General features: G+C 38.7%; 1 protein-coding gene across 3 annotated transcripts in view; it reads right to left on the minus strand.

Moving 5' to 3' along the window:
• The window catches only part of Mcad (Medium-chain acyl-CoA dehydrogenase), a 61052-nt gene extending 52685 nt beyond the window's left edge, over window positions 1-8367 (minus strand). For 2 of the 3 annotated variants that reach the window (XM_081764118.1, XM_081764117.1), the window contains exon 1: window positions 8192-8367. In XM_081764118.1, the coding sequence (XP_081620244.1) occupies window positions 8192-8209 (18 nt within the window). In that variant the 5' untranslated portion in view covers window positions 8210-8367. The remainder of the gene's footprint in view (window positions 1-8191) is intronic. The other variant, XM_081764116.1, reaches the window with a different exon arrangement.
• Window positions 8368-12151: the final 3784 nt, after the last annotated feature.

The following is a 12151-nucleotide window of genomic DNA, read 5'->3' on the forward strand; positions in this document are numbered from 1 at the left end:
TTAAAGAAATCTTTCCATCTATTTAAGAGGCTATCCGTATCAGTGAGAACTGTTCCGTCAGATTTCTTTAATATATAAGCACGAGGTTGATAGCCTTTCTTAAATTCGCTGATCCCCTTATACATGTCCCGAATATTTTTATTTTTACTATTATCTTCAAGTTCCTTAATTTTAGCTTTCAAAAAATCCCGTTTCTTTGTTGTAAAAGTTTTGGAAGTTTCCCGCCTGATATCTGCGAAATTTTGAGTAGTTCTTTCATTCGGATTTTGTAGCCACCGTAATTTTGCCTGTTTTCTCTTCTCTGCTAGTTTAATGCATTCTTGGTCGAACCATGGTTTGTTCCTACGTATTTCCGCGTGTCCCAATTTTTCTATTGCTGAACTTTTAATGCTATCTCTAATTTCAATCCAAGTATCCTCAACACTAGTGCACTCCGAGTCTTCTAAAACCGAGAATCTATTCGAAACTTCAATCTGGTATTCCTCTCTTACCTGGCTCTCTTCTAATTTCTTTAAATTAAATCTCTCCGTTTTCGGACATTGAGTATTACCTTTATTCAACGATAATCTCTCCCGTATTATCGCTGCTACCAGGTAGTGATCAGTGTCACAATCAGCCCCTCTAAACGACCGGACGTCAATTATGCTAGATTGTCTTCTTCTATCTACTAAAACGTGATCAATTTGATTATGTGTTTTTCCGTCTGGTGATGTCCAAGTGTATTTATGAACGTCGCGATGTGGGAATTTTGTACTCTTCACGATTAGGTTTTTGGATGTTGCAAAGTTCACGAGTCTAACACCGTTGTCATTACTTTCCTTATGCAAACTTTCGTTCCCTATAATCGGTTTGAAAATATCCTCTCGTCCTACCTTCGCATTGAAATCCCCTAATAGAATCTTCATATGGTATCGCGGGAGTTGGTCAAATATCCGTTCCACTTCTTCGTAAAAACTGTCTTTTATATCGTCATCCTTATCTTCAGTTGGATCATCCTTATCTTCAGTTTTATACCACATGATTTTTTTTTATGGGGTGTTTTAAAGAACAAAATGTATCCACATTACATACACAATTTAACCGAACTACGGGAAGCTATCACAGAATAGTTCCCCAGGATACCAGTACAGGTCTGTCAAACTGCTTGTGACAACTAGGGATGGCCAGAACCGGTTCCTGGTTGAACCGGTTTTCGGATCCAGGTCTGGAACCGGTTCCCAAGATCCGGTTTTTTCGGATCCAGGTCTGGAAGCGGTTCTGAAAACCGGATCTCCAAGAACCGGTTCCGCTGGAACCGAAACTTTGAGACCATCCCTACGCTAAACCCGAGCTGCTGGCAAGCTGTGAACAGTATGCTAGATGAAATGGTGGAAGCGACAGGCAGGCGCCCAGGCGGCGGCCGCTTGTCTCATTTGGCTAAATAAACTGGGTAACTGGCAAACTCATTGGCTAAACAGGCAAATGGCCAAATCATTTGACTAGACACAAACTGGTGGACCAACATTTTTTTTCTGGAGGCACAAGCGCATGGTCCTTTTTGCAGTGTTTTGAAGGTGAACTTTGTGCCTCCATTACGGGCCTTTGGGGGTTTTCGGATCCAGGTCTGGAACTGGTTCCTAAGATCCGGTTCTGGAACCGGGTTTTCGGATCTAGGTCCGGAACCGGTTCTGAAAACCGGATCTCCGAGAACCGGTTCCGTCGGAACCGGAACTTAGTGGCCATCCCTAGTCACAACGCGGCTCTTTGTCTGCAGGCATGTATCGATTTGGATGGTGCATTGGTGGACCATATCACCGACAACAGAGATTAAAATTCTTGTAAGGAACGATATGAGAGTAATGTATTTATATTCAAGTTATGTTGCTATTTTTTTTACCGCACTCTGAAATATCATGTACACTCATGTCCAAAATTATTGTCGTATGTCTATAAATATGTTGTTGTAAGAATATAATTTGATAACGAATTCGCCAGGTATTTCCTATAATGTTAATACGTGTATAATCGGCAAAGACATGTATGTGGCAAATCTCATGTCAAAAGAGTAAGTAAGAACAATAAAACGAAAGTAAAACTTTCTTGTCCATTTAGCAACATTTTGTTTTACTCATTCTAATTTTCGTATTTATAATTCTTTTTCCATAAAATTTACCACAAATATACATTTCCCGATTATACACATAGTATTAGTATTAAAAGTAGCCTGCAAAATCATTATCAAATTATATTCTTACAAGAAGACAATTATAGATATGCGACAATCATTTTGGACATGAGTGTACATAATTATAGTAATATTAAATTTCACACTGAAAACCGTTGTAAATATTTATTTATCGTAACGTTATCGACACAGAAAACTAGAAAGAAAAAGAAAAACACTCTAGAGCAGTGGTCGAAGTGAGATGGCATGCGGTGGTTTGCCATACCGTCTCTGGTTTTTTAGTGATTAGGGCATACCACCTCTGGTTTTTCAGTGATTAGGGCATACCACCTCTGGTTTTTCAGTGATTAGGGCATACCACCTCTGGTTTTTCAGTGATTAGGGCATACCACCTCTGGTTTTTCAGTGATTAGGGCATACCACCTCTGGTTTTTCAGTGATTAAGACATACCGTTACTGGAGAGTAGATGCTACATATCTTTAATACATCCATTTTTATACGTAATAATTGACGAATAGCTTTGCACGTAAAAAGATTTTATTACGTAGAAATAATTTCTAAGTTGACAACATCGACATTTTTGTTATCATTTTCCTATCTTTTGTTTCTGAAATGTGACGTCTTCCAAGAAGTTCAACTAGTTTTTATTTTGATGTGTCATATTTAATTTTTTTCTTTCCTTCCCTTAATGCATATGTTGTGTTTTGAGCATCGGCGAATTTAGGGGTTGTCTGCTGTGGAGGGCGTATATTCCGGGAGTTTGGAATACCTATCAGTCAAGCAGGGGGTCCGAGAGTTTTCCCGCAAGAAATTGTTAATATAGAAACTCGGTTTTTGAGAATTTTCGTGTATAATTCTTTATAATACTCTCTCGTACAATACAAGGGGATTTTTTTTTTTTTTTTAAATTTCAGAAAGTTGTTAGCGGGGGATGAAAGTCTCCCCATGTCCCTCACGTAACTACAGAGAAGCTCTTCAATGGTTTTGAAGCATTATCTAAATAGAAATGCAATCTTTTAGTCAACATACCCTCACTGTATTTCAACATTTAGATAGCCGATATGTCGAGTCAAAATTGTAATAAAACGTACCGCCTCTGCTTTTTTTTTTCCCCACTTCGAACACTGCTCTAGAGACTTCACAAAACAATCTAATCACACCTCAAAACTTCTTACATCAATGAAAGAACTCATGCTGAATCATCTTACATTAGAATATTAGAAACGCAAAAATCCTATTTAGATTGGATGGATTGTGATCAACATCGAGAACGGGTCCCAAAATAACCCCTCATCTCAAAGGTGGCGTTGAATGCATGGTGGCCTACGGGAGAGGAATTCATTATGCAGTTATCTGTCAAGGGGGAAATACAGAGCTGAACTTCACGAAACGAACCATAAACTTGTCTGCATGCATCCAATGATGGTGTTTTCATGTTGTAAAACAATGCATGTACAAAAGAACGGTGGAGACTCTCTAAGATTTGCTGTGTGAAATCCTTCTTCACCTACCGACTACCATCTAGATCACTTCTCAAAAGGGAAGAACTTCCCTAATAACTAAGCCGTGCAACATATGGTTTCGCACCACAGATTCCAGATTTGTTTCATCATGCATTCCAACTATCGGCTAAGCAATGGGGTAAACAGCATGATTTGTACCGCCGAATACTTTAACTAATCAGGAGTTATACTTTTTTCTGACTTTCTTTCTTTGAAACAAAAACGTTTGTACGACACTTCCATCGTACCAACCCAATATTTTCTATTTTTTCACTTATCAAGAAGGTAACAGTTTAGTAGGTCTATATCTTAGCAGCACCGATAAAGTTTTTGATTTCGAGGTCAGTATTGACATCAGGAAAAGCGAGTTAAAATCAGCAATTAAGTTTTAAATAACATTGTTGATGATCACAGGGGAGCGTGCAGAAAATGTTCCGGTAAAAACAATTACGACATATTTAAAGGTAGCTTTTAATTAAAAAAAAAAAACAACTGTCATTTTTTCCTCCTTCCGTTTTTCATCTTTTTCACACCCGAAATACATAAAAGGACACCGTACAAAAAAAAAAAAAAAAAAAAAAAAAAAAAAAAATGCATTTCCTCGCCTGTTCGATTTGGGTGATTTTTGGATACGTTGTAGCTGAGGACTCCCTGGTCAATTGTTTTATATGAGGTCAACTCCATATGACTAATCCTGTGACCTCCAGAGGTCATCAAAGTCACCGTTACGTGAACTATCCTCATTTGCCGTAGTCCAGTATAACACACAACTATTTTTTTGTATGCCAAGTTTGTACCAGTTCTAGTAACACCCATTAATTATGTGACCTTTGGTGATCTCTGGAGGGCACAGAGTTTGTCCCATATAAACAATTGACCAAGGGGTACTCACCTACAACATATATACAAAAATCAACCAAATCGGACAGACGAGGAAATGCAATGTTGTTTGTACGGTTTGACCTTTGGTGACCTCTGGAGGTAACAAGGTTGGCCCCATATAAACAATTGACTCAGATACAACATATCCAAAAATCACCCAAATCGGACAGACGAGGAAATGCAATGATTTTGTACGGCGTTCTTTCCATTTTTACGTTCAATACTTATGCTATGTAAAGTAAAACGACATGGGCAATGATTGTAAATAAACGAAAACGAAAGTAATGATGGAATGTGAATGTGGAAAAAAACCGGAACAATTTCGAGAAAAATAAGGGATACATTTTTGATCTTGGTCTTAGTATTAAACGCCTGCGGTCACCAACCCGCCTCTGCTACGCCCATGTCGTCGGTTAGACAGAATTCCCGATTTAAGTGACCACCTACCACAAGTTGGTTTGGTTTTTTGAGTTAAGTGCTGTATCGTCGGACCAATTTTAGGAAATTTACCGGATCATTGGATAATTTATTTAAGTTTGTGAGGAAGACTGAGTCAAAGTCAGGTAAGGGGAATAGTAAAAGTTAAGAAACTAGTTGTTTTTGTTATTGTAAGCGGCACTGTATATGGAGGCAGATGGACTATTCGCGTAGAGGTACACTTGTTATGATAAAGTGGCGCAAAAGGCAGTGTGCAAATGGCGCATGCATGTCAAGGCATATCATGTGAGTTATATAGAACTATTCAAAAATATCAGCGACAGTTCTTGAAATTTTGTGAAAGACGCGGTATGATAAACAGGCGAACAGTGTGAGGTAAATGTGGAATGAATTGAGAATACAGAAAAGGAACACGCATTCATTTCAGTGTGGGGAAAGGAAACGTGGGAATCAGTGTAAGTGGCATTAGTTTTGAAGGTAAGTGATTTCTAACTCAACGACAATGTATTTCTGCGCAGTTTACAGAAGCTGCATTTTATGTTTACAATTGATGCGCTATTAGTACGAAACGATGACAAGCAGTATTGAAAGTTTGTATGATTGCCAATATCTACATGTCAGTACACTTGTTTACGCGTATACCCATCGCCGCTATCACGCCTGCTCCCTCCGGACGCCCTCTGCGCGGGCTCACCAGCATCGCACTGCCCTGACTTGGTTAGATAGCATTCGTGATTTTTAGTCGCCACCTACTACTTGTTGGTTTGTGTTCTTGCACTATAGTTTTTATGCCCCTAACCTAATGTAACGTAATCTAACGTAGCCTAATCTAACCCAACCAAATACAACCGACATTTAGGTACTTTTTTTTAGATTTTCAAATTGGTCCGGCGATACAACACTAAAACTTTTTTTTTTTTTTTTTTTGCACAGTCGATTTTATGGCATACATTTGAATGCATATTTATATCAGTAACAGGAATTCTCGTAAAATGCACCCATGAATGCTACTGAGAAGGTTTAGAATGCTGGTCCGCACATATAGGTGAGGCTAGGTTAATAGCTAGACTGGTTTCTTTATTTATCAAAACTCAATACTCAATTCACACAATAATGTCGAGCGTGCGACAGGAAGTGAAGGCGGGTAGATTACTTTCAATATGACTCAACAGAGATGTAATCCTGGGTATTACTGCTGTATCGCCGGACCAATTTGAAAATCGTAAAAAGTACCAAAATGTACTGCATTCGATTATATTTGGTTGGATTACATTACGTTACGTTAGATTACGTTATTAGACGTGTAGATTTACTATAGGGAACCATAATATAAATAGTAGTAGTAGGAACGGGTTAGAAGCCCCGCAGGGGTTAGTTGGGTTCTATTCTCGACATGAAATGGGCAAATTAAAAAAAAATGCCCAAATTTTTCTTGCCCCTTTTACAATCTATGGATCTGTATAGTAAAACAAAGTGTACCTCTCCGCAAAATAGTCCATCCACCTCCACATACAGTGCCGCTTATAACATCAACAGCAACCAAAAAATACAAACATTTTCTTAACCTTTACTATTCCCCTTACCTGACTTTCACTCATTCTTCCTCACAAACTTAAATCAATTCTCCAATTGACCCGGTATTTTTCCTAAAATTGGTGCGGCGATACAGCAGTTAACCCGTAATCCAGTATTAATCCTGCCAATGCAACTCCTACTCTAAGACAAAAACTAAAACGCTGCGAGTGAATTTCATTCTGAAAGAATTACATTTAATAGAATTGCAGGTAGGTAAAATAGCATGCAGCAATTTCCAGTGCACATCAATCTGTACGCAATTATTTGGGCATTGGACAAGAGTAATAACAGTCCAAAATTCCTTAGGAAATCATTGAAAGCAAGAAAAGTGAAACAAGACTCTTTTGGGTTTACTTTACAACGCCCGCTCCGTGTTAAGTGCCGTATCGCCGGACCTATTTTAGGAAATTTACCGGGTTAATTGGAAAATTTATTTAAGTTTATGAGAAAGAATGAGTACAAGGGAGGTAAGGGGAATAGTAAAAGTTAAGAAAGTGGTTGTATTTGTTGACTGTTTTTGATGATGTTAACGGCACTGTATGTGGAGGCGGATGGACTATTTCGCGGAGAGGTACACTTGTTTTACTATACGTATGCAGAAATTGTAAAATGTACAGAAAAAAAAACATTGGCAAGTTTTTAATTTGACCATTTTATGTCGAGAACAGGGGTCCACGCTCCAGCTACGCATCGATAAGTAGGCCTAAGGCTCTTTTAAAATGTATAGTAGAGTAGGGTAGGGTAGAGTAGAGTAAGATATAAATAAGTAGGGTAGGGGTTAGGAACGGTTCTGGGTAGGGTAGAGTAGAGTAGAGTAAGATATAAATAAGTAGAGTAGGGGTTAGGAACAGGTTTAGCTTAAGTTTTGATCCATTTTCATAAAATTATTGGTAATTTCTCGTTTCTGAGTGAGTATACCTGCTGGAGGGTGTTGTAAAGTTAACCCCAGAACAGAACCCAACCAATCCCTGCCGGGCTTCTAACCCGTACCTACTACTACTATTACTACTCTTACTCCTGCTACTACTACTACTACTAATACTTATACTATGGATCCGTAGAAGTACTGCACGCCTAACGTAACGTAATCTAACGTAACATAATGTAATCCAATAAAATATAACCGAATGCAACACACTTTGGTGACTTTTTTCAGTTTTCAAAGTGGTCCGGCGATACGGCACAAATGACCCCGCTCCAGCTGGTATAGTCACTTTATTAATTTTATGAAAACCGATCAAAACTTCCCTAACCTTAAGATAACCTGTTCGTATTCCTACCTTTCGTATCCCTATCTTATTCTACTCTACTCTTTTAAAGTTGTCCTACTTATCAATGCGCAACTGGAGCGTGTATTGTAAACTTACTCCAAAAAATTTTTCCTATAAAAATGTATTTCTATGCAGAGTATTCAATTTTACCTGTACATTTTGCCAAATGTGGTTAAACTTAATATGCACCCTATTTTCACAGTACTTAATTCTTATACTGAAACTGAATTGTATTATAAAGTGCATTGGCCTCTTTCTATATATAAGGCGAGGAGAAATATTACGTCTGTAAACATAATTTGGAAAATTAATATTCTCCACAATTGATGTAAGAATTTTACAAAGGCTCAATTCTTACCTGTGACAAGGTACTCATTTTTTACGTATTATTAAACGACACTTCAATTAAAGTACTGAGGTATTTTAACTCACTACAAAGCTCGAAAATTCACAAGTCACTCTTGCTCACGCGCAGTACAGCGCAGACACAGCTGTGCGAAGATCGTAATGTAATCTTTAACCCAGTCCCGACCCCTATTGCTCGAATGCTATTGGTTCCTCATGGCACTCCAAACTGCTGCCCGCCTTGAAGATAATTCTTTGCTTACATTCTAACTTCCATCATATGGTCGATTAGATAAGGAACAAGATAAACAGGCTTTCACCTTATTTTTGTTTTTTGAAAATTATAAAGTGGTGAGATGAACAATATAAGAATAACCTGGTGCAAGGGTCTTCAAACTGTACGGCGCGCCTCCCTGGGGATGCGCGAAAACTTCTAAAGATGACACTACAAAGGAACATACCCTTCTTCTTTAGTAATATATAGTGGACTAAGTTTGTATCACCTCTGTTCCACAAACGATCAGGGATGACCCTATCACCTTTGGCTTAAACGTGTATAATCCTTGTTAGATGACCATTAACGATCTTCTATTTTATATCTGTAGAATAGTATGTCTTCTTAAATGTCTGTGGAATTTCGTGCGACGCCAATGAGAACTGAGTTTTTCTTTCTCTCACTATTCTGTTATTATTTTTGGGACGATTCTTGAGTTTTAATACTTTCTACCGCCATTCACAAATAGTCTTTTTTGTTTTATTTTCATTGGTCGGAGCCGTTTTGCGTCTTGACATTTCAAAATAAGTACCGAGATTTAATGAATTGTATGACTCAAAACAAGCTCATATATTCCATTGACTACGCTCAACATTTAAATGTGCCGGTTTTTACTCTTTAAATTCCTTCTCTGCTCATATTTTTCAATTTTAACATAAACATCTTAATTACCACAATTTATAATTATTAACACCGGTTAATAACATTAAAGAGTGTAGTCAGTGTGTACACTAGAGATTTCCATTAGTTATTAATAAATGAAACATGTAGTCAGTGTGTACATTAGAGATTTCCATTAGTGATTAATAAATGAAACATAGTTTATTATAGTGATAGGCCTAGTCTTTCTTTTAGAGATACATATTTATGTTGTTGACACATTTGATTTTTGATAGGCGAGGCTCGTTCAGATTTCGGTGGTTGAGAGGAGCCTCTACTGCAAAAAGTTTGAAAACCCATGGCCCGATGTGTTTAAGTTACATGCAAGCTATTTGAGGACAATAAGTATTTTACGACATAAATGCAAGAAAGTCAACTTAGACGGATGTTTTACATTGATTCTCTTCACTTCACTTCGTCACCTATCAGGGGCGCACAGCATGAGTGGTTTACCCACCGAATTCGGATTCCCCTCCGAAAAAAAAAAAACTCGGGAACTCGACATATATTTGTACTGTGACATGGGGATACTTTAAATCCCGGGGATACTTTGATCAAAACTTCCAAAGTGAATAGAGAGTCACCTAGCGGCACCAATACAAAATATATTGTAATTATTTATGTGAGTGTGGAAGCCCTGAGAATCACGTCACGTACTGATGACACAGTTGTTGATCAGTTTGCATGTGTCCATATGAGGAGGTGCTTTATCCGCAGCGGAAAATACGTATAAACTTGTAAGCGTAACTAACGTCTGCAAAACTTCCCACTTACAAAGGTATGTGTAAAATATATACTAATTAAATGAGTACTGTATAACTTGTGTTTGGTAGCTCTGGGAGTATAGGAAAAAACATGAATGCAAAATGTTTGTGCTCATGTATCAGGGGCGGATCCAGGGGGGGTGATTGGGGCAATCGCCCCCCCCCCCCAGAAGAGGAAACTTATTTTTTATGTATAAATAAAACCCATCCCAAAGTTTGGAGCCCTTGAAAGTAGCAGTATGACAACCCACCGCCCCCCAGAAGTCGGTCCTGGATCCGCCCCTGTCATGTATGTTGTAGAAAATATTAAAATTGAAGGTGTAACTTTGATCTTTGATAGGGGCAGTGGTGTATTTACGATTTTGTTTCGGGGGGGGGGGGCTTTGCTAACTTCCGGGGTGGGCTTTGCCTGAAAATGTGAAAGTTCTGCAAGATATTTCATATACTTTACTATATTAAGTAAGATTTCGGGGGGGGGCTTAAGCCCGGAAGCCCCCTAAATACGCCACTGGATAGGGGCAACATTGATCAAGCAGTAGTAGCATGTTCCACACATACTCACGAATACAACTGCAACATGACATCGGATTCAAGATAAATTTGATCAATGGATTCCGAACGTGTGGGATATATTCCATTGATCGTGAACAAGTGTTTAACAGATTGCCCAGAGAACATGCTTCAGAAGATCCCACCCATGGGGTCGAAGATGCTTTAACTACTCTGCTCAAAGAGCAGCTATTTGGTATCGATACTTCAAGCAAAGTACCCAGAAAGAAGAAAAGACTGGATGCAATATACTACGGCTGTAACTACACCAGAAGGAGACACTGAGAGCGACGACCCCGCTGATTTGCCTGGGATACAAGAGCATCCCTTCTCCGGAGACGACGCATACGCAACACTTGTCTCCCAGCAGCCAACATTACGAGTTTACGAAGTTGGTCAATATATTGTATGTAGCGAAGTTTGCTTCCCAGAAAAGGAAAAAAAAAAACTGACAAATAAGAGACATTAAACCTGAAATAATCGTCGCAGACCTCAAAAGAAATGGCGCCAATAAAAGAGAAATTAAATTAAATCTTAAGTTTTACATCCCACGATTATGCCGGTTAGGCTAAAGGAGACGGTGATGATGAGAGAAATGGTGGAATGAAGAAAGTGGGAGGAAACGGGATGACCCTCAGAAAACCCATAAGCACGGTGTTTGTCCACCACGAAGTCCACACGGCGCGAGCTGGGATCGAACCAGGGACCCCAAGCACCAGAGTTGAACACTCTACCACTAAGCCACCGCGCTCCCTGCGCCAATAAAAGAGAGTTCAAACTTGTTGCTGATGATGTCAGTATCATGCAACCAGACGATATACAGGGTGTCCAATATACGATGCAACCCGGAGTTTGGGATAGTAGAACTTTTGAACCTTAAGCGATACACAAATAATGGTTATATCAAAATGAAGCTTTGCTCATGTATATATTTTTAAACTAGGAAGCAACGATTGAAGTAAAGTAGGAACAACACAATGACTTGACTTGACTTTTTGAGTTTAGCATTTCGTTCAGCAGCGAGGCTATGTGAGACGTGGACCTACTGATTAACGTGGAATCCGAACATGAGCTCCCGCCGGGAATCGAACCCGGGCCTCCCACGCTAAAGGCGCGTACGCTAACCGCTTAACCACAAAGGAGCTCTATCAACCACACAGTGTTCCTAGATGTAACCGGAGGTGAAATTCTTTTTTTTTTTTTTTTTTTTTTTTTTTTTTTTTTGCAAAACACGTATATTGACTCATAACTCATACATATGGATGTTCTGTCGTTAATTTTCAGTTCGTAGCGTTGGAGTAGCTTGGAAACTATGGAATGGAAAAAAGAATTTTCCATTCCCACCGATAACTAATCGGATGAGACCTCTGTAAGGGGTTGCAAGGGAAAACATGGTTTTCATAAGTTAACATTCTGAATTGGCAACAGTGCTGATGTTTCAGTGCATCAAAAGGTGTGTTAAGAAACTATGGAATGAAAAAAACGAATTTTTCATTTCCACCGATAACTAATCGGATGAGGCCTCTGTAAGGAGTTACTAGGGAAAACATGATTTTCATAAATTAACATTCTGAATTGGCAACAGTGCTGATATTTCAGTGATCGAAAGGTGTGTTAAGGATCTGTTTACATTATGAAATTCCTGAAAACAATGAAAAAGAAACTTCGAAATTATCATGATAGAATTTTTACTTATATGCACCCGGCAACATTGCTATTCATCACG

Source organism: Thermobia domestica, chromosome 7, assembly GCF_964235325.1.
Source record: "Thermobia domestica chromosome 7, izTheDome1.hap1.1, whole genome shotgun sequence".
NCBI lineage: Eukaryota > Metazoa > Arthropoda > Insecta > Zygentoma > Lepismatidae > Thermobia > Thermobia domestica.